The sequence below is a fragment of the Elgaria multicarinata genome, chromosome 18, assembly GCF_023053635.1.
Source record: "Elgaria multicarinata webbii isolate HBS135686 ecotype San Diego chromosome 18, rElgMul1.1.pri, whole genome shotgun sequence".
Lineage (NCBI taxonomy): Eukaryota > Metazoa > Chordata > Lepidosauria > Squamata > Anguidae > Elgaria > Elgaria multicarinata.
This window is the reverse complement of record NC_086188.1, coordinates 19026024-19049459: the sequence shown is the minus strand read 5'-3', so window position 1 is coordinate 19049459 and position 23436 is coordinate 19026024. Positions and strand designations below refer to the sequence as shown.

The following is a 23436-nucleotide window of genomic DNA, read 5'->3' as shown; positions in this document are numbered from 1 at the left end:
GAAGCACATAGCATGTGCTTGTTGCAAAGGCAAGAGGGAGGAGGAAGAGGAAGCTACAAGACAACATGGGGGTGAGACAGTCAAGCAGCTGTTAGCCATGCAGCATGTTCTCTATCGCCTCCTAGTGTCTGGAAGCAAGTAGAGTCGTTCCTATTTGTCAGCGCTCCCTGGGCAGCACTGTGCTGCATGCCAGCCTTCCCCAGCATGGTGCTCTCCAGATGTGTTAGGACTACAATTCCCATCACCCCCAACCATATACAGGCCACAAGGTTCCTCATCCTGCCTGCCAGCTTCTTCCTCCGGTCTTGCCCCCTCCCCCAGCAGAAAAAAGCTATTCCCTCTGATCTACAATTGGTTGAAGATATGGGCATTCACCTGCTGAGCATTGATTCAGGCCTACTTACTTCTGAGTAGGCTTGCAGAGACTGGTCCCGATTACTTCTGAATAGGTTTAAAATGGGTAAGAATCACATTTTGGCTCCATTCTGCTCTTGGTCCACAAACAGATGAAGAGTGTGTGTGTGTGTCTGTCCGTCCATCCGTCCTGCCCTGAAACCCTTGTTGGATTGGAATTTATATCATTTTTATCCCGCCCTTTACCCCAAAAGCCTCAAAAGGCGGCTTACAAAATTAGACAGTCCCACCCCGCAGGCTTACAATCTGAAAGACACAACACAAAAGGACAGGGGGATGGGGAGGGAGGAGGAAAAAGAAAAGCAAATTCTGGCACTCACTTCTGAACTGCAAAGTTCTGCAGGTCATGGGCACAGTGGAAGGGGGTTTGCCGCAGGTAGCAGGAGGGAGCAGGGTTCAAAAAATCCCCCACTCCTTCTGTAAGCTCTCATGGACTCAAGTCAACTACATCAGATGCATAAAGTGTTGTCCTACATTTTCAGATATACACTCTTCGTGGTCATTGGTAGCCAAATCTTCCATGAATTTGTGTAATCCCCTTTTAAAGCCATCTAAGCTGGTGGCTGCCACCACATCCTTTTTAAAAACTTATTTTTATTGTCATATTTATTTCCCGGCGTTTTTCTTCTGGCACGTCACCCAGTGAGCTTCATGGCCGAGCAGGGGACTAGAACCTGGATCTCTCAAGTCCCAGTCCAATCCTCTAACCACTACACACACTGGCTCTCCTATGGCAGTGATTTCCATAGTTTAACTATGCGCTGTGTGAAGAAATCCTTCCTGTTGTCTGTCCTGAATCTCCCGTCGTTCATGGGATGACCTTGGATTCTAGCATGGTGAGGAAGGAAGGAAAAAATGCCTGCGGTCTCATCTGCATCCAATATCCCAACAGCAGGTGGTAGCATTTCCTAAGGTACCGCTCCCTTCAGCTGGCTTTTCCTCCCCTTTGAAAAAAGAATAGGCCATGACTTTAAGGGCCAGATGTGTAGCAGCAAAACGGCAGGGCCTTTCTTTGCAGAAGGGCAAGCTCTCGCCAGGCGCTACATCAGGAGGAGTCTATTGCTGCGCTCCTGCACCCCAGGCCTGGGAGATGTGAACTTGCAGGGGCTTCCTAGGAAGAGGGCACTGGAGTCTTATGTGGCGTTTCTTTTGTGGTGGTTTATTTACTCTCTACCCAGCCTAGGGTGACCCTATGAAAAGGAGGACTGGGCTCCTGTATCTTTAACAGTTGCACAGAAAAGGGAATTTCAGCCTGTGTCATTTGTATATATGGAGAACCTGGTGAAATTCTCCCTTCATCACAACAGTTAAAGTGCAGGAGCAATACTAGAGTGACCAGATTTAAAAGAGGGCAGGGCACCTGCAGCTTTAACGGTTGTGATGAAGAGGAAGTTTCACCAGGTTCTCCATATATACAAATGACACCTGCTGAAATTCCCTTTTCAATACAACTGTTAAAGATACAGGAGCCCTGTCCTCCTTTTCATATGGTCACCCTAACCCAGCCTACAGTGACCCAACTCCAAGCCCACCCAGCTTCACAAGACGAAAGCTGCTCTGTTTTGGGTCCAGCATTCACCCAGATTCATTTGCTTCTACCCTCTCAGGTAGGGTGACCCTATGAAAAGGAGGACTGGGCTCCTGTATCTTTAACAGTTGCACAGAAAAGGGAATTTCAGCCTGTGTCATTTGTATATATGGAGAACCTGGTGAAATTCTCCCTTCATCACAACAGTTAAAGTGCAGGAGCAATACTAGAGTGACCAGATTTAAAAGAGGGCAGGGCACCTGCAGCTTTAACGGTTGTGATGAAGAGGACGTTTCACCAGGTTCTCCATATATACAAATGACACCTGCTGAAATTCCCTTTTCAATACAACTGTTAAAGATACAGGAGCCCTGTCCTCCTTTTCATATGGTCACCCTAACCCAGCCTACAGTGACCCAACTCCAAGCCCACCCAGCTTCACAAGACGAAAGCTGCTCTGTTTTGGGTCCAGCATTCACCCAGATTCATTTGCTTCTACCCTCTCAGGTAGGGTGACCCTATGAAAAGGAGGACAGGGCTCCTGTATCTTTAACAGTCACATAGAAAAGGGAATTTCTGCAGGTGTCCTTTGTATATATGGGGAACCTGGTGAAATTCTCTCTTCATCACAACAGTTAAAGCTGCAGGAGCTATACTAGAGTGACCAGATTTAAAAGAGGGCAGGGCACCTGCAGCTTTAACTGTTGTGATGAAGAGGAAATTTCACCAGGTTCTCCATATATACAAATGACACCTGCAGAAATTCCCTTTTCTAGATACAGGAGCCCTGTCCTCCTTTTCATATGGTCACCCTACTCTCAGGTCTTGCAGGACAGAAGGGTGTGTGAGTGTGTGTGTGTTTGTGGGGAAATCCTCAATCTCTTTTACTCAAAGACACTGTTATAAGGGGTCCCTGGAGGTAATTTAGACTGACCCCAAACACGTAACACTATAGTAGGCAGAAAGGGGAGAATGAAAGGGCCCACGGCACCTGTTTGGAGCAGTGGATCTGAGTGTCCTCCAAGGCTGTCAATTGCTGGGTTTCTGCCAAGGGCGATACCCCTGCAGGGGGCTAAATTTCAACCCCCCACAGCCTCCGGACTCAGCTTCCCCCCCCCCTTCTCATCACTGCCTGTGCCGCTCCACCCCATCTATGATGAGGCATGCAAGCTAGACTAGCTGGACTCTTGCTCTAACTCAACACAGCTCTTCTTATGTTTTCATGAAGTTCTTAATTATACTCATAGCTGTAAATAATGCAAATAAACAAAGTAAATAAATGCTAAGCTGGTGTGCTATAGCAGCTAATGTTGAACGTCGATTGGGAAGAGCTGTGTTCAAATCGCCTCTTGGCCACAGAGCTTACTGGATGACTTTCAGCCAGCCTAACCTACTTCACTGGGTTGTTGTGAGGCTAAAAGTGATTGTGTGCATGCACACACACACACACCACACACACACTGTGTATGAGCTCTTTGGAGGAATAGTTGGATTAGTACTGTCATTGGAATTACAATATACTAATTAGCTGCAAATAACCACTAAATTCCTTGGTAATGGAGTCATAAGAAAAGCCCTGCTGGATCAGACCAAGGGTCCATCTGGGAAGGAAAGGAACCTCTCGTGCAAGCACTGAGTCATTATTGACTCTTGGAGGGACGCCAGCTTTCGCTGACGGTTTTATGGCAGGCCTTATAGCGGGGTGGTTTGCTGTTGCCTTCCCCGGCCGTGATTACCTTTCCCCCAGCTAGCTGGGTACTCATTTTACCGTCCTTGGGAAGATGGAAGGCTGTCGACCTGAGCCAGCTGCCTGAGAACCAGCTTCTGCTGGGATTGAACTCAGGCCATGGGGAGAGTTTCAGCTGCAGAAACTGCTGCTTTACCGCTCTGCGCCACACGAGGCTCTTAAGGGTCCATCTAGTCCAGCATTATGTTGACACACTGAACAACCAGCTGCCCAACGGAAACCCACAAACAGCAACTGGTGTACATAGGCTTCCTGCCTCTGATGCTGGAGGTAGCAAATAGCCATCAGGCTAGTAGCCGTGGAAAGCCTTCACATCCAAGAATTTATCCAACCCCCTTTTAAAGCCATCCAAATGGGTGGCCATCACCACATCTTGTGGTAGCGAATTTCATAATTTAACTGTGCGCTGTGTGAAGAAGGACTTCCTTTTATCTGTCTTGGATCTCCCACCAATCGGCTTCATGGGACGACCCCAGGTTCTAGTATTATGGGAGAAAGAGAAAAGCGTCTCCCTATCCGCATTCTTCAACATCGTGCATCATTTTGTACAACTCTATCTTGTCTACCCTTTTCCCCCAAGCAAACCAATTCCATCTCTTGTAACCTTCGCTCCTAGGGGAGATGCTCCAGCCCCTTGATCACTTTAGTTACCCTTTTCTGCACCAAGCCATCCAGAGTCCTGAACAGGAGTCGCTCCTCTGACGGGATATGTTGCACTGTTTTTGTTATAGGTCACTGTGGCATTACACCCCACAAGTCAGTTCCCTAATGTATGTCTAGAATTTGTAAGTCTATTGTGTTTAGAATGTTGACCTGAGTGGGGGGAGACTGAATATCTTAGGAGGGGGGAGGAGGATATATAAGGGAATGACTGGGGTGATTTGGGGGGGGGGTGTTTTTAAAGTACTTTGGTTCAAGGGGAGAATTAGAGGATCAGGGTAAAGAGGGTTGTCTTTTGAGTGTAGTGTGTAGTCAGTTGGTGTGTATTAAACAATCCTGATAATAAAGAAAGTTCAAGAGTGAAGGTGTGAGAGAGAAAGGAAAGCGTGTATGAGAAAAGAGAAAGGATTGGACGAGAGGTCTGAAAAATTTTATTATGAAACAAAGTTTGTGAACATCGAAATAAGTTTTTATTCAGTTTGTTTTACTACCACAAAAATCCCACGTGTCTCCTTGGCATTTATCATCTGCAGATATATACATATAACACCCGTTCTGCCATTACTTCACCATCAGCACATATAATTCACAGCACATTATTTTATTCCTGAAATAATTCCTGTTTAACCCCTTTCTCCACATAGTTTGTAGAAAGGTGGTGTTTGTCCCTCCCCTCAGGCTCATAAAGTGGTGGCGCTTAGCTGGAGCAGGGAGTGTCCGCGGACAGGCCTGTCGTAATGAGCCTTTGTCATGGTAGTCACCGGTTGTGAATCAGCTGCATGGGATCACCCCATTGAGTTCTAGTATTATGGGAGAGGGAGAAAAATGTCTCCTGATCCACATTCAGTTGGTTGTTTTATTATGGTTTTAACTTTTGTGAACCGCCCAGAGAGCTTCGGCTATTGGGCGGTATAAAAATGTAATAAATAAATAAATAAATAAATTCTCCACACCAGACATAATTTTATACACCTCTGTCTCCTCATAGCCTCCTTTTTTTCCAAGCTAAACAATCCCAGGAAGATGTTCCAGTCCCTTGGTCATTTTTGTTGCCCTTTTCTGGACTTTTTCCAGCTCTGCAATATCTTTTTTTAGGTGTGGCGAACAGAACTGTACACAGCATTCTAAGTGTGGTCGCACCATAGATTTATATAAAGGCAGTATGATACTGACAATTTTATTCTCAATTCCTTTTCTAATTATGCCTAACGTGGAATTTGCCTTTTTTCACAGAAGCCACACAGTGGTTTGACATTTTCATCGCGCTGTCCACCACAACCTCAAGATCCCATTCTGGGTCAATCACCTCTAGCTCAGAACCCATCAGGTTATACTTGAAGTTTGGATTTATTTTATTATTATTTTTGCCCCAATGTGCGTCACTTTACACTTACTTAAGTTGAACCATATTTGCCATTTCAATGCTCGTTCTCCCAGTTTGGCGAGAAAGTGGGTAAGGAGATACTTGCTATCCTTTCTCATAACACTTGAATGATGTGCTGTGATGCATGAAAGGAGTTTGTAGGTGGCGCTGAAGTTGAGCTGCTGCAGTGTCACGGAAACATAGAACAGGGTAGGCCAAGGAAAGAGTATCATAGGACAGGGTAGGTGAGTGGGATCATATTTCCCTACCATCATGTACCGTTACTCTGCTCTCTGCTTCACTTCCACATTGAAGATGAGCTGAAAACAGCAATAAATAAAGTGATCAAGGGTCTGGAGCATCTCCCCTAGAAGGGAAGGTTACAAGAGCTGGGATTGGTTAGCTTAGGAGGAGAAAGTGAGCAAGGGGAGACATTTTTTATATAGGAATATTTTTAACATCGCGAGAACAATAGCAACAAAAGTGAGCATCTGAGCAAAGTGTGTTTGGTGTGGGAGTGTGATATTCACCCTGATGATGGTCTGGGAACCCAGCTCACATCCTGCTGGCTTGGAAACTCAGCCTCCCTCTTGACAGGCTAACAGGAAGGGCATTTGAGGACTTTGCAGAAACGCTACAGCTGATTCTTGCTTCCTAGTATCAGGGCCTCTTTCATATCCCTCCAGCTTTGTTCAGCTGCTGGGTTTGTTTGTTTTTTGCGGGAGGGGGGGGGGTCTTGTGCTTTAAACGTTCAAACTGAACAATGAGCACATGACTCAGCCGCTGACAAAGCGTAGCCAACTTTGCTGTGCAACAGGCAGGAGGGCAGGATGAGATCATCCGTTGTCTCAGACTGCAGACGGGGAGCGGGGGGGGGCAGGGAAGTGTTTTCAGAGGGCAGTTTGAAAGAGGGATCACTGACTTCTCTATGGGGTATTGCGCTTTTGCCTTGAAGAAATAGGTCCTGCAGGTTTGGGAATCCCTGTGAAATCCTGTGAAACCTGTTTGATCAGACAAAAGAAAGGTGGTCATTTGCCAGGAGTAGGGAAACATTTTCCTACAGACAGATGCATCACATCAGGGTAACTTGTCATAAGAACATCAGAAGAGCCCTGATGCTGGATCAGACCAAGGCTCCATCTAGTCCAGCACTCTGTTCACACAGTGGACGACCAGCTGTCGACCAAGGACCCACAAGCAGGACATGGGTGCAACAGCACCCTCCCACCCATGTTCCCCAGGAACTGGTGTATATAAGCTTACTGCTTCTGATACTGGAGGTAGCACTTAGCCATCAGGGCTAGTAGCTATTGATAGCCTTCTCCTCCAGGAATTGATCCAACCTCCCTTTTAAAGCCCTCCAAATGGGCAGCCATCGCTACATCTTCTGGTCGTGAATTCCAGAGTTTAACAATGCACTGTGTGAAGAAGGACTTCCTTTTATCTGTCTTGGATCTCCCACCAATCAGCTTCATGGGATGACTCCGGGTCCTAATATTATGAGAAAGGGAGAATTTCTCCCTATCCACATTCTTCACACCAGGCATCATTTTGTACACCTCTATCATGTTTACCCCCCCTCCCCCACCACCAAACAAACCAATCCCAGCTCTTGTAACTTTCCCTCCTAGGGGAGATGCTCCGGCCCCTTGATCACCTTAGTTGCCCTTTTCTGCACCAGGCTATCCAGAGTCCTGAACAGGAGTCACTCCTCTTAGGAGCCGGGGATATGTTGCACCGTTTTTGTTATGGGTCACCAGTTGTGAATTAGCAAACCTTATTTCACTACAGTGATTGGCAGGGCAAAAGAATGAATTCAGCAGTGGGCTGTGTTGCTTTCTCCTTACAGACAGATAAGTTATCTAGGGCAGGGCAGAAGGCAGATCCGGATGTACTGGTAGATCTCTGGGTGATTTGCTGTAGATCAGCAAGCGTTTCTGCTCCTCACCCCCAGTTGCCTAACAACATCAACAACAAAACCTCTTTCCTCCTCCTAAATTAGGCTGCTCAAATCAAGAACTCCGGCTGGGGGACAGGAATAGATTTGTGCAAACGGATTTGTGAGCTTGGTTCTGGTACCGCTCACAAGCGCGTGGGCCAAGCACCAGAGGCGCCCTGTTATTGAATGTTTAGTGTACGCCTGCTTGCTAGAGGATGTATTTTGCACCTAGCTCTTGTTGGTGGACCTGAGGGGATCTTGAAAGTAGATCCCAGAAGCATTAGCTGAGTATTTCTCAAAGTACTGATAGCGAAGGGCTTTTTTCTGAATTAAAATTGAAGGCCCACTTAACCTTTAGCACAGGTCTCTTCATGTTTAGACAGCAAAAAAGTCCTACAATTCCCAACATTCCCAGCTATGCTGGGGGATGCTGGGAGTTGTAGGACTTTTTTTTTTTTGCTGTCTAAACATGCAGAGGCTTTCACCCTTAAAGTAAAAAGTATCAATCCTCAGAGGAGCCCAGCTTCTTTGATTCTGCAAGAATCACTGATGGGCGTGAGTCCTTGATGGGCAAGAGATGAGCCCAGAACACGGACTAATGCAGGGACACAGCAGGCAGTGTCTTAGGGCAGATTTTTCCACTAGTCTTCTGCATGGGAAATGACATAGTGATCCAATCACCCCCGGGTACAGAATTATTCCCCGCCAGTGGAGGTTGATTACAAGGAGGCAAATCATTCAGAGACTCAACCGATGGGTGTCCAGAGTAGGGCTGTGCATCGCTTCGGCTCCGAATCCCGATGCGAATCGGGCTCGATTCGGAAGGTCTGAATCGGGATCTGAAGCAAATCGTGGCAGTCTTTGCACAGCCCTAGTCCAGAGGATCCTTTCATTGTAAAAATCAGTTTCTTTCTTGCCCCAGCCCAAAGTGTGGTAAAGATGGCATTAGTCAATAGCATCGCCATGACAGCTGAGGAGGTCATCTTTTTTCCATGAAAGGTGAGGCCTTCTGCGTTAATTTGGAAACGGGCCCACTTTTCCATCAACAGATGGTGGGGTTGCCGAAAGGTATTGGCTTACCTTTCTTTGCGTCTTGTGTGACAGGTTGTGGTGAATTATTAAAGGGTCATGCGATGCAAAAGGAAGACGTTCAGTCTCCTTAAATTATTTAGTATTTATTTTACCACGGATGAGAATCATCAGCATCTGTTTCTTGTATGAGCAAAAGGCCGTGACAAGTGGAGTTTTGCTTCAAGCAGCTGAGGTATAAAGAGTAAAAAGAGGAATATGTATACAATGCAATATAGAAGCGTGGCTCCAAGTTCCTCCAACCTACCAAGGAAGTTTGCTCTAATTTTCTTTGCTGTTAGTGCAAACGTGGATGTTCTGTAGCCGGGTTCCCCAACTTTTGAAAGGGGGTTTTAAATAGACGCAACTTGCAAGTGGATAAATAGACGGATATGGTCTGCTTTTCTTGAAACCTTTGTATAACTCTCTCCCCCCCCTTTTTTTATATGAATGATACATATGATGGAAAATGATATTATTATTTATTTATTACATTTATTACATTACATTTAATCCAGAATTATCTGGATTGCAATGGTCACATGGAGGGAAGGGGGAATTTAACCCTTTCCTGCTGCCTGCCATCCTGAGGAAATTCCCTTCCTGCAAAACAGAAGAGTCGCATCAGAAGGGTGATTTTCCTCACGGGAAAAGGTTGAAACCACTCATACATACCCCAGACCTGCTCTGATCCTGATAACTACCAGGCACTTGGGATTGACATTTATTTTATTTATTTGTTTATTTTTATTTATTTATTTATTTATTTATTACATTTTATACCACCCAATAGCCGAAGCTCTCTGGACGGTTCACAAAAATTAAAACCACAATAAAACAACCAACAGGTTAAAAGCACAATTACGAAATACAGTATAAAAAGCGCAACCAGGATAAAGCCATGCAGCAAAATTGATATAAGGTTAAAATACAGAGTTAATACATTAAAATACATTTATGATTTGTTAGCTGTCTTGTGGGGTGCGGCGGCTGCTTTTATTTTTCCAGTGGAAAGGTAGGATTGCAAGATCTGAATAAAAAAATCAGGAAATAATTGCCACACTTCTGCAGCGGGGTGATGGCTGTTCTTTAGCGCTCCCCTTGTATTGCATAGACACATATCTTATGCAGAAGACTTCACCAAACTGGTGCCCGCCAGACTACGACACCCATCTTCTCCAGTGATGGGAGTTGTAATCCGACGCATCTGGAGGGTGCCAAGTTGGGGAAGGCTGTTCTACGGAATGAGCTCAGAGAAGCTGCGTATTTCCAACCACAGCCTGAGAAGTTTTCCAGCCTTTTTAGTCAACCTCTGTTTTCGACGGGCTTTCTGCACGAAAGTCATTGCCCGCCCCAGATCAGCTGCAGCCCCTTCTTGGGAGAAATGCAGAGCAGCCGTCAAAGAGACCAGCAGAGAAATAAAGGACCGCTGTATCCTTAAACACCCAAGTGCCATAGTTTTCTAGGCCTTGCTGGACCGATTCCAAATTCCAAGTAAAGAATTAAAAATAAAAGAGGATGCATATTTTTCTTCTCTGCTTTTTCCTCTATTTGTGTGTTTCTCGGAGGGTGAGAGAAGACCAGGGGGTTTCCATAGCAATTGGGAAGCATGAATTTCCCCCGCCTTCCTGCTCCTGAAATCAAAGAGGAACAGAAAAGCCAGCCAGCCAAGGGCCTTGCAAGCTGCACGGCTAAACCAGGCCGCGTCTGAGGGTGATCTGCAATGTCAAGGTGTTGCACTGGAATGCATCCCAGAACAAACGGGGCCAGATCTTCAAGACATCATTCTGTCCATCCAAAGCTCAGTGCAAGCCCTTGCAGCGCTTCCACTGTCTCTCTCTTTTTCTTCCAAATTTTATTTTAATTCTGGGTTCGGCTTATTCTTTCATTCCATCCATGCAAATGAATTCATCGAACTAAATAAATTTGTCAGTTCACTTCCATCTATTCATAAATACAAATGTTAGGGTGCAATTTTTTTTGGGGGGGGGGACCCTCCTACAATTCCCAGCCTGCACGGCTGGTTCCCAGGGATGCTGGGAGCTGTAGGATTTTTCCTTTCTTTCTAAACATGCGCAGGATTGTGCCCTTAACGAAGATGGCCCATAAACATAAGCTCATACCAGTTAAATAGGCTTTAGGAGTAAATAAGGTTACATTGAACCCTGAGCTTTAATTGCCGATGACAATTTGCACAGCACCGTCTCTTACTGCTTTGCATGATGGCCTGAGTCCTCTAATAATTATGACATTTTTCTCTTTGGAAAGAGAACCCTGCAAGGTAGGTTAAGATGGAGATTGGGCCAGTCACCTGATAGCTTTTGTGGCTGACATGCAATTTGAACCCAAGTCTCCCAGGGTCCAACACTCTACCTTCCTTACCACACGGGCTCTTTTGGAAATGAGGGGAAAGGAAGTGCTTCTATGGGGCAGTGAACCCACATTTCTGGCAAGTGCAAACTGCTGCGCCTCTTATTCTAGAATGCAAATGCTAGCTGGGGATGCCATCCTCATTTTCAAAGGAAGTGAGGCAGGTGGCTACCAGGAGGAGGGCCTTCTCTGCTGTGGCACCCCGGCTGTGGAATGAGCTCCTGAAGGAAGTTCACTTGGCACCTACACTATAGTCTTTCAGATGCCAGGTGAAGACCTTTTTATTCTCTCAGCATTTTAACAGTCTATAAATTCAATTTTAACTTGGCTGTTTTAAATTTGTATCTTAAATGTGTATTCCTGCACTGCTGCTGATTTTATCCTGGCTGTGCTTTTACATTTATATCATGTTTTTTATACTGGTTTTTTTAATACTTTGAATGGTTTTAATTTTTGTGAACTGCCCAGGGAGCTTTGGCTAAAAATGCAATAAATAAATAAATAAATAAATAATTTCCTGGGCAAATTTCAGGGTTCCTTCCACCCAACAAAGCTACATAGGAACTGCAATCCGATGCACAGGCAAGTTTGCATTGCAGCTCGAATTAAAAGAGCTCCATCCAGATGAGCGTTTTATTGCACACTCGTTACAGGGCCCTCACAGATTTTCGTGGGTCCCTCTCATGATGTCGGCAGCCTCCCGTATGCCTCCTGCCCTTTCTAGCCTTTTTCGCGTGACAAAAAGAACACCCCAGTAAGTCCGACATATTTTTAAATACGGAAGTTGCCGCCATCTCCTGCTGTGTACAGGAGAAGCAGCGGGATCAGAACGGCCCACTGAATGGGTCACGCGTACGTTGTTTACTTCCTCTTTCAAAAGAGGAAGTAATGAGGGACAAATGCGTGGGCGGAGAAGCGACGGTAAGCAAACACGATTTTCCCCGTGTGATGATGCTCTCAGCTACAAAAAGAATCATCATTCCACATTCCCATATTTCTGGTGTTCAGAGGTGAGCCAAAATGGCACCACCCATGAGGGAACTATCAGCAGCCTTGGAGCCCCATGATTTACAGAAGTACAAAAAAGACTTTAGGGGGAAAACTGAGTGAGAAATAAAATTCCCCCCTCTCCCGAAATAGCTCACTGAACTGAGTGCTCAAGAGGCATAGAATGTTGTTTGACTTGGGGATGATGGGTGAAAAACAGGTGTGTGGGGGGGAATGTATTGGAGTATTGCAAAAAAAGGGTATGGCTGGCTGAGTGCAGTGGTGAACAGGAGCGCTCTACGCTGCAACATTTTATTGCGGGTCCCACTTTAGTTATTAATAATAACAATACTATTAATAATTATGATGTCATCTTTGGTCACATGCAGAGTGCACATCCCCTCAGCACACCCCCTTCCATTATGATTTTAATATTTCAAACAAACTCTGGGGAAATGATCTTTATTTATCCAGGGTAACGTAGTGGGCTACAGAGGCTTCATCCGCACCAGCTTTTCATCCCTTCAAGTCACAGTAAGGGCCTCTGAGCTTGCACAGAGCGATTCCCCTTTGCCACCTACTGAGCCCGCTCCCACACTGCTGGGTTTAGGGCGAACCATTACATTTCTACAGAAGTCTGGCCACATCTTCTTGCATAGTTTAAGTGGGGGGGCGCGAGGAAATTGTCTTTATTATCCCTCCCTCCCAGCCACTGAGAGGGTGGCTGAGTTCGGACGACACGCCGCTAATCAAAGGTTGTTTCCCTTTCTGTTCTTATTAGCCCCCAGTTGCTTAGCGCGTCGTCCGAACTCAGCCGGTCTCTCTTTAAGGCGAGCCAGGACTTCACCTCAGGAGACAGGAGCTTAGGGGCGGGAAAAAAGCAAAGAGCGCCCCTGAGCACGTGCAGAGTGCCTTCCCCCTTTCCCACGAGCCGCCCCGCCCTTCAGAGCCGTGTGGGCAGGGCTTCCCCATTACGCAACCTTGCCTGTGTCTGGCCGGCTTCAGCCCCGGCACCTCTCTCTCTCTCTCTTCCCCTCTCCCTCCGGAGAACCGCGGCAGCCGTGACCCCGAGGAGCAGCAGGCTGGGCAGCTCGCGTTCCTGATCCGGATGAGATCAAGGCGCCGCTGGCGGCAGCGGGAAGGAGGCGGCGTCGGCGTCGGCGTCGAGGGGCCGGGTCTGCTCCCGACAGCCCCGCGTCTTTCCCGGTGCAGCTGCGACAGGCGATGGAGGCGCTGAGCCCCGGCGGCGGCGGCGGCGGCGTCTCCCAGCCCGGCGCGCCCAGCCTGCCGTAGCGTTGGCGCAAAGGCGCTGCTGGTCTTCCTGCGCTCCGGGCGGCGGCTCCACCTCTTCCTTCTCCCGGCTGAGCCGCTTAATTCCCACCAAGCGGGTAGGAGGCTTTGCTCCCCCGGCGGCAGGCGGAGGCTCGGGGCTGGCCGCGGGGCGCTTCCCGGGCAGAAGGCCGGCCAGGGCGCGCGGCGCTTTGGAGAGGCGCCGCCGGGGGACCCCGGGTGGGGAGCGCCCCCCACCGTCTCCACGAGCCCCCCACCCCCCGCTCCAGGTCGCCCGGCTGCATCTCTCTCTCCCCCCCCTCCCGGCCTCGGATCGCCTTCCAGGATCCGGATCCAATGGGCTCTTGAGTCCTCCAAGCGGCGCGGACGCCGAGCCCTTCGCGGCGCGCCAAGTTCCCGGACAGCGAGCGAGACGCACGTGGGAAAGGAGGCCGGGAAGAGGCATGACGCGTGGCTGCTGCTGCTTGGAGGGCTGGGCGCGTTGAGCGGCGCGTCCCCTCCCCTCCCCTCCCGGCCGCGGGTCTGTGTCGTCGTGGGGCCGGAATGACGGGTAATGGCACCTTGACTCTTCCGCTCGGCAGCGTCCCGCCCGGATCTGGAGAGAAGGGAGCCCCAAGCCCATCATGGTGATCCAGGTGAGCCTGGGACAGGTAGGCTAGGCAAGCCGGTGGGGACGGAGTTTGCGGGCAAGCGTGTGAGCCTCGGTGGCCGCTAGTTGTGGGCCCGGGTCCGACATTGGAAGCCGTAGGGACAGAGTCGTCGCTCGTCGCATTTCCATGTTGCTTCACTCACCTCCAGCGTGGTGTGTTTTCAACGGATTCAGTTCAGACACTCAACAGTCAGTTAGTTGCCCCAGTATACAGTCGTCAGGTGAGGACAGCTGCTTCCGCGACTCCACTGAAAAACACTCTGGCCGTTTCTACACCTGCCTTTTTCCCCCTGGGATTGTCACGGGGTCATCCCTGTGCATCCAAATGCCACACAGGGGATCATGGAAGCAGGCAGGGATGATCCCTCCATTTTCCTGGGATAATCCTTAGGTGTAGAAAGGGCCTCTGTCTCTCTGTGTGTGGGGGGGTGGGTGGGTGGGTGGGTGTACAGCACCATTCCCCAACCCAGTGCCCTACAGATGTCTTGGATTGCAATTCCCATCATTCCCAGGTAGCATAGCCATTTTGGTGATGTCTTGGAGTTGCCATCCCATGCATCTGGAGGAGCCCAGCTTGGGGAAGGCTATAACTGTGGTGCCATAACTGTGAGGATCTCATTCACTGGGTCAAGCCCTTGCTAAATGTTGCCATTATTTATGTATTTAAAACCCATTTACACCCTGCTCTTCCTCCCTGAGGGTTTCGAGGATGTGTGTGTGTCATGTATTAAACCTCTTAAAACCTAGCAGTCCCTAACAAACAACAAAACTGGCAGCAGCCGAAGTATCCGGTCATCAAGCGGTCAACCTGCATGTATGAACCCCGAAAGACATGGCGCGTGGATAGAAGAGAGGGTCCTTAAGGCTTTCCCTGACCTGGGCCATCCACCACTTGATGAATGAATCATAACGCTGCTGCGTGTGTGAATCAGCTGTAAGCTATGGTTTGGGCTTTTGGCTTCCTTCCTTCCTCCCCCCCCCCCCGATTTCAGAGGTGTATCTGGTTCCTTTTGGCCTTATCAGGGTTTGTTGAGTTCCGGCCTCAGGATTGTCTTTCCTGCTCGAATGACAGCTTTGAAAACTGAATCCTGAGTCATCGTGGGTCTGGGCTGGCTGCAGGTGCGGCCACCCACCTGGTGGGGAGCCAAGTGAGTTGTGATGGTGGCCGGAGACCTGTTTCTTTCGCCTGGGGCCTTCTCCCATCGCGTAGAGGGAGCAAACGTCTGCGCAGGTGGAGAGCGGGACCCCGCCCCTCATGCTCTGGGGCTTATCTTGCCTGAGTATGTCCAGCCAGGTGCTTTTCTCTTCATTTGGACTCTGATTCTAGAAATGAGCTCAGCTGGGAGAAAAGAGTTTGTGGGGAGGTCTGTGTGTGTGTGGTTTGAGGTTACATTTGCCTTCCCCCACACCCCTTTCCCCCTGAAAATCAGACCTCTGCTTCCTTGCTTGGTTGGGGTCTGACCTGGGCTTATGCCAGTGGGTTTGCCACTTTCCTGTGTTATCCCAGCCCTAAACTCCCCTGAGCATTTATATCTCGCAGTAGAGGTTGTTACCGGTATCTCCAGAGCCAAGGTAGACAATCCCCTGTGGGACTTCACAGATGATCTTTGCTCACCGCGCATAGAACTGACTGATGCCAGTAGTTTGGGTAGCTTGAGGAAGGAACTGGGTGGGATAGGTTAACGGAGGGTGGATCTATTGGAGGCTCTTGGCCATGCTAATTAATTAGAAACTCCATGTTCAGGGGAAGTCTATCTCATCATGCCAGCTTCGTGGTGAAACCACTGAGAAGGACTGCTTCCCAGGGCCATCTTAGCCAGCCACTGTTGGAAACAGGAGACAGGGCCAAATTGGCTTCTGTCTGCCTTCTCCAGCCTTGTGCCCTCCAGATGTGTAGGACTACACCTTTCATTTTCTCCTGGCTGGGGGAAAGTTAGCTGGTCTCCTTAGTTTCAATAATAATAAGTTTCAATAATAATAAATGTATTTCTTACCTGCCTTTCCCTCTGGATTGAGGCGGGGAACAACATAGAATACAAACATATTATAAAATACATAAAACTAATTAAAACTTATAAAACTAATACATTATTAAAATAACAGCCAGACGTCTTAACATGTTTATCCTTCTTCCAAGTTGCTCAGGAGCTTTTCCCATTTCATCCTCGCAGCAACGTAGGTTAGGCTGAGAGAGGCTGATGTAGGTAGGCTAGATTTCAATTGAGGGGGGGTCAGAAAAGAAGCTCTCTAAGCACAGGGGGTCTCTAACCAGAGGATTAAGCAGAACACTCAGGGTGGGACTCATGAGAGCGAAATCCGAGGCTGCCCGCCTGCTGTGCCCCTCCTCTGGCCCCAGAGCTGCAGGAGCTAGCTATGGTTATTGAAGGGCACTCTGCATGCGCTCAGACGTACCCTCCACGACATATCCCAGGGCTGAGTCCTGAGCTGGTGTTCAGTACGAGGCTGGAGGCGTCTCTCCAATGGAACCCTGGCCATTTGAGATCCATGTTCCAGACCATGGCTTTTCCCAGCACTGGGACAGTGTGAGTAATGAGAGAGAGAGAGAGAGAGAAGACGGGTACAAAGAGGTTGCCCACACGCCCTCCCCTCCCCTCCCCAGAGTTCACAGGCTCTGAATGGGAAAGGCAGCCCAGCAACTGCCGTCTCTTGAATACACGAGATGAGTCATCTTTCTTCGGACTCAGGGACAGGAGCCAAAAGAAATTTGTTTAGGCACCTGAAAAGAAGCGAAAGCACGGCATGGCCCCAGGCCGAGTTCCCAACCGAAAATCCCCCCCCCCTGAGCCTCCCTGGAAACTCCGGCTGCTCCTGTTTACTGCGGTTTGGGGCCGAGATGCCCATTGGTCCCTTTGGACGATGACTTGAAATCGTGTCCTTTAAAAAGTGGCTGATCCAGAGCTGGAAAAATTTCCCAGGATTTTAGCTGGCTTTTCTCCCCTTTTCTTTATTTTATTCTTTATTTTTATTTATTGCATTTTTATACCGCCTAATAGCCGAAGCTCCCTGGGCGGTTCACAAAAACTAAGATCATTCAGAGTATAAAACAAACAGTATAAAAACATGATGTAAAATACACATTAAAAACTGATTAAAAACATACCATACATGATTAAAACATCTTTAAAACATCCTAAAAACATTCTAAAATTTCACTTCTATAATGCCAATAGCCGAAGCTCTCTGGGCAGTTAGCAAAAACGGCAAACCCCCCGATGCAACATAATGCCAATGTAATATGAAACCTTTAACATACCAACAATTAAAAAATGTTAGCAATAAAATGCTGGGACCATATATATATATAATATACTTACATTTATATCCCACCCTTTTTCCTCCTTAAGGAACTCAAGGTGGCACACACAGTCCTCCTCCTTTCCATGTTATCCTCACAACAACAACCCTGTGAGGTATGCTGGGCTGAGAGTCTGTGACTGGCCCAAAGTCACCCAGTGAGCCTCTGTGGCCCAGTGGGGATTAGAACCTGGATCTCCCGACGCCCAGTCCAACACTCTAACCACTACACCAACAGATATTTAAAAGCCCCATCGTATGCCATCAAATGCCTGGGAGTAGACGAAAGTTTTAACCTAGCGCCCAAAAGATGACAATGTTGGTGTCAGGCTGACCTTAGTGAGGAGATCGTTCCACAGTTGGGAGCCACCACTGAGAAGGCCCTCTCCTTTGTTGCCATCCTTGGCCCATGGCTCTCCCTCCCCATTCCCCGTGTACACACTGGTGCACCTCTCACAGGCAAAAAACAAAAAAAGTTTGGGAAACAAGGGCAGGTACCACTACCTCAGTGGCAGAGTCCATGATCATTGTCACTTGAGGCTCAGGTGACCTCAGTGGCACAGAGTGCCTTTTACAAACTCCGGTTGGTGGCCCAGCTATGCCCCTATCTGGACAGGGATAACCTGGCTTCAGTTGTCCATGCTCTGGTAACCTCCAAGTTAGATTACTGCAATGCGCTCTACGTAGGGCTGCCTTTGAAGACGGTTCGGAAGCTGCAGCTCGTGCAAAATGCAGCGGCCAGATTGATTTCGGGAACCAGAAGGTTCAACCGTGTAACACCTGCTCTGGTCCACTTGCACTGGCTGCCTGTATGTTTCCGAGCCCAATTCAAGGTGCTGGTTTTGACCTATAAAGCCTTACACGGCTTGGGACCACAATACCTGACGGAACGCCTCTCCCGACGTGAATATACCTGGTCACTACGTTCAACATCTAAGGTCCTCCTCCGGGTGCCTACTCCGAGAGAGTGTGGCAACGAGGGACAGGGCCTTTTTGGTGGTGGCCCCAGACTATGGAACGATCTCCCTGGCGAGGCTCGGCTGGCGCCAACGCTGCTATCTTTCCAGCGCCAGGTTAAGACTTCCCTCTTTGCCCAGGCATATGGCGGCACATCTTAATCACCCACATGTTTAGTTTTTTAACGGTTTTTAATGCTTAATGTGTATATGTTCTGCGTTTTAGAGTTTTAAATTTTGTATACTCGTTTTTATCTCAATTTTAGAATTTTTGTAAACCGCCCAGAGAGCTCTAGCTATGGGGGAGGTATATAAGTGTAATAATTTATTTTATTTATTTATTTATTTATTTATTACATTTTTATACCGCCCAATAGCCGAAGCTCTCTGGGCGGTTCACAAAAGTTAAAATCATAATAAAACAACCAACATGTTAAAAGCACAATGACAAAATACAGTATAAAATAAATTTAAATTTATTTATTTAAAATAAATAAATAAATAAATAATCAGAAGGCTCCAGGTTTGATTCCCGGCTTCTCCAGATGGGGCTGGAAAGTTGTCCTGACTGAAAGCCTTGAGACAATCCTGAGTTTGAAGCAACTACCTTGCTCTGCATAAGGCAACTCCATTGCTGCCACATGCCTGTTTTGTCCAGTTTTGCAAACATTTATTCTAAGTATGTTCTTCCAGTTGACGATGGATGCCAACTCCCATCAGTTGCAGCTAGCATCGCCAATGGCCATGAATGATGGGAGTTGTAATTCGGCAAAATCTGGAAGATTTTGCTCATCTCTCTGCTCTAGGGGATAACAAGTCTCCCATTGTTTATGCTTCACGGCTCATCCCACGTGGAAAAGCAAGTGAACCTGGGAGCCCCAATTTTGCTAGGGGGTGTTGACACATTGAACTCTCACCTCTGGCTTCGTTCACAGGAAGTGTCAATCAGCCAGAGGTAGAAAGTGACCTCCAACCGTGGTTATTCTGGAGCAATCAGTTGTAGCGATTTTGTTTTTATTTTTCTGCATCTGTTGTAAGATTGGAAGCACGTTTTCTTTAAAACGAGAGAAAAACCAGAAGGGAAGCGAAACAAACCTCATACTTCTGGAACCCAATAAAAATCCCTCCTCCTCCTCTTGCAAAATGTATTTAAAACTTCCATACTGCTTCTCGGTAAACAATTGCTTGAAGTGGATTACAAATCATTAAAACGTTTGGCAAATTGCTCGTTTAAAAAACAATCTGAAAACAAGATGTCATGAAAACAATCGAAACCAATAAACGTAGGGGCAGAGATTAATAAATCAATAACTCCCGATGCCTGGACGGAGAGAAATGCCTTTCTAAATGTCTTGGTCTTTCTCTGTTTCCTAAATGACGGGAGCAACGTGGCCATGTGATCTTCCTGAGATGGAGTTTAAGGGCAGGATGGTGCCACTGCAGAAAAGGCCCTGAACCTGGTTAGTGGAGCTTAAATGGGCACCTTGAGGTAGCTCCCTCAGGTGATACCCTTGTATGATCTTAAAGTACCAGGGTGTATCTAGAAGAAGATGGTCATTCAGATGGCGTAAAATGTCCAATGTGTCTTTGTTTTTAAAGCAAATCTTGATTGGCCATAATTCCCTCCAGTTCTGTCCTTGTGGTGCTGCTACCGCAACTGCATCACCTCAGCACAAGAGGAGATAGAAACCAGACTCCGTAACCATGAAGTTTGCAGAAGCCTCAAAGATCATTGGGTGTGGGGGGGAACTAACGGAGAACCCTGCACCCCAAACCACACAGGGACCCAACAGGATAGAATGTTGGCTGTCTGAGTGGGAAAATAACAAGTGGGTCAGATGTGGCTGGAAAAGGAGGATGAGACACATAGATCTACAAAAGGGTAGTATGAACCATCTCATTGTCTGGATAGGTACGGTTTTGGTTCTCATTAAGAGGCTATTGTAAAATGTCACCTGGGATTAAAGTGAGAGCTGCTCATAGACATCAGTGGAGAAATGATTATAACGTATCTGGGATTATCCTTTTCTCCAAACCTTGAAATAAAGGGAACCTTCCCCCACACCAACCCCAGACAGCTTATGCACAGTGCATGTGGTGAGTCTGCTCAGTGGACGTAGTTATGATGACTGAATGACTGGCAGAGTGGAAATGGAAAACTGGGATGGGGGAGGTGGAATAGAATGGAATGCGAAAACTCTGATCGGAAGCATTCTGCGCTGCAACATTTTGGTGCAGGGGCACACTTCTGAGTTCTAGTGTCCTTGCCTGATGGAAAAAAAGGAGAAATTACAGGGGGTTGTTCCTGGCTGGGAATGATGGGACTTGTGGTCCAACACATCTGGAAAGCAACAGTTTGGAAAAGTCTGGTCTATATATTTTTTTTAAAGAAATAATCTTGGGGCAATGAATTTTTAGGTGAGGCCGCCCCATTCTCCCATTAAAGAATATAGGTATATATGCATTCAGTATTTTGAGAATGACTTGGTAGCCTGAATATTTATTTTCCCAAAGCAAGGATTAGATATGCTGCAAATCTTGCAGTATTAGGCTATTTACCTAATATTTACCAAAACAGGCATGGGCAACTTCTAGCCTTCCAGATGTTGCTTGACTGCAACGGCCATCAGCCTTCCCCGTTAGCTGTGTTACTTATGGCTGATGGCCGTCGCAATCCCAAGAACATCTGGAGGGCCACAAGTTGCCACGCCTGTTTTGAGACTGTTTTTTTGTTTAAATAGCCTAAGATTGCAAGATTTGTGGAATATCTAAATCTTGCCTTTCCTTTAAGACAATACACAATATTTTGTGAACCGCCCAGAGAGCTCCGGCTATTGGGCGGTATAGAAATGTAATAAATAAATAAATAAATAAAAATATGGACTACGCTGTCAGCAGCTGGCACCCTTGTTCACGCCGGGTTATTTCAGCCTGTGGCTGTGCCGTCCAGGATGGGTCTGTTTCCCTCTGTTGTTTTTTCTGATCCGCGGTCTCTCCCCGTCTCCTCCCCCAACAGTGACCTCCTGCGAGAGTCTGCAAGATGGCCGAACAGAGCAACATCCAGTCGGCGGCTTCCAAGAGCATCCGCCCGTTCCGCTCCAGCGAGGAGTACCTCTACGCCATGAAGGAGGACCTGGCCGAGTGGCTCAACACCCTCTACGACCTCGACGTCCAGGTGGAGAATTTCATGGACGTCCTGGAGACGGGCTACGACCTCTGCCAGCACGCCAACAACGTCAACCGCATCGCGCTGGAGTTCCAGCAGCTACGCCCGGAGGCCGCCGCTTGCATGAGGATCCCGCAGAAGGAGGTGGTCTTCCAGGCCAAAAACGTGGTTCCCGGCTCCTTCATCGCCCGGGACAACATCTCCAACTTTATCCAGTGGTGCCGTCAGGAGCTGGGCATCCAAGACGTCCTGATGTTCGAAACCAACGACCTGGTGCTGAAGAAGAACGAGAAGAACTTTATCCTTTGCCTCCTGGAGGTAGCCAGGAAGGGTTCTAAGTTTGGGATGCTGGCACCCATGCTTATTCAGATGGAGGAGGAGATCGAGGAGGAGCTGAGAGACCAGATAGCCTACGGAGAGATGGAGACCGAGCAAGTTAGCCAAGAACTTGGGCCTGAGTCTCCTGTTTACCCGAATCGCTCTCAGAGGATAACGTTGTGTGACCTCAAGAACCTGGATGAGCTGGTGAGTTCTTACATCCAGCTGTTTTACCTTGTGTGGTTTTTTCAGAGGGGGTTTCTGTGGCCAAAAGACAGCCTCTAGGACAGTGGTTCCCAAACTTTTTCAGGTAACCGCCCCCTTGGTTCCACAAACTCATGCCCAGTGCCCCCTGCGCGCGGCCCCTTTAAATGGGAAGCACCCACCGCAGGCTTGCCGAGGGAGGGAGGAAAAAGAGAGCGAACACCTCTGTTTTGCACCCAGCGTGGCAGGGCACACCATGCAGGGTATATCTCTTCATTAGCGTTTTGGTGCTTTTGAAATATTTCAAATCACCGTTAAAAGGACTCTTCTTAAACAGTATTAATACATGTGTGGATTCTTCCCCTATATGGCTTGGGACCAAACTACCTTCTCCCATAAAAATGTCCTTGGGTTTTAAGACCTTCTGGAGAGGCGCTTCTCGGAAAAGACCACCTCAAGGGGCCTCCTGCCGCCTCTTAACGCCCCCTTATGTAATCCCACCGCCCTCAAGGGGGCAGTACCGCCCACTTTGGGAACCACTGCTCTAGGATATTTTTGCAGATTCTTCCAGGCCCTGCTCTCTTCTAGCCTCGTTCTCAACATCTGTACGGTGTTTTGCAGTTTTCAGATCACTTCTCGTGCATGACCTTCTTGTAAGCCATGGGTCCACCTCTTGCAGAATGAGAAACTGCACGAGGGCTGTTCTACATGAGGCATTTGTTGTGTGCTCGTCATTCTCTCCTTGTGCTTGTTTGTGGGTTCTTTAGATGACGTTGAGAACCTTCGGTTTCGCTTCTATTTGTAAACCGCACTTTCCGAGAGGGTTTTTTTTAGGGCAGGGAGAAAGGGGGTATTATTTCTGATTGGCAAAAGAAAGCACGCTTTCTTCTTATGTATTTGCACTATTCCGCTGTACCACAGTGCCACCTAGAGGTTATGTAGTAGAAAAGCAGCAAAGGAAATGCACGATCTCAATTCTGCGATGAAACACAAAGTATATCCAGAGCACTGACCGCCTCATGAGGAATAGCCCTGAGAGTTCGGCTTAGTGAAGGGTGTAGATGGGAGATTCAAACTAGACCTTTCCTGATTTCTTCGGTTGATCTCTTCGCTACTTCGTTGCACTAGACATTTCAAACGTTCTCTGGATTATGCGTGGTTGGATCATGCAATTGCTTCCCCACTGCAGTGATGTGGGGGTGGATTCTCCAGCCTTAGAGGCGGTTTGGTTCTGCATTTCTGAGCATGGTTCCTGACGGAGAGCATGCCAGATCAGGACAAGTTACTCGTGCAGAGATGCAGCCCTGAAGATGGGTAACCTCGTTGTACTCTAACAGTACATTATTATTTACAATATTTTTATACCGCTCCCCATTCAGAATTTCAGAGCGGTGGACAAATAAAAATAAGAATAAAACCAGAATAAAACCACATTAAAAGTACATTTTTAAAAGAAACGAAG

General features: G+C 47.7%; 1 protein-coding gene across 2 annotated transcripts in view; it reads left to right on the top strand.

The window, feature by feature from the left end:
• The first annotated feature begins 13906 nt into the window (after positions 1–13906).
• Positions 13907–23436, top strand: part of GAS2L1 (growth arrest specific 2 like 1) — a 70524-nt gene continuing 60994 nt past the window's right edge. Inside the window, exons 1-2 of one of the 2 annotated variants that reach the window (XM_063144057.1) lie at positions 13907–14001; positions 21303–21977. In XM_063144057.1, the coding sequence (XP_063000127.1) occupies positions 21327–21977 (651 nt within the window). In that variant the 5' untranslated portion in view covers positions 13907–14001; positions 21303–21326. Of the gene's footprint in view, positions 14002–21273; positions 21978–23436 lie in introns of those variants that run through there. The other variant, XM_063144058.1, reaches the window with a different exon arrangement.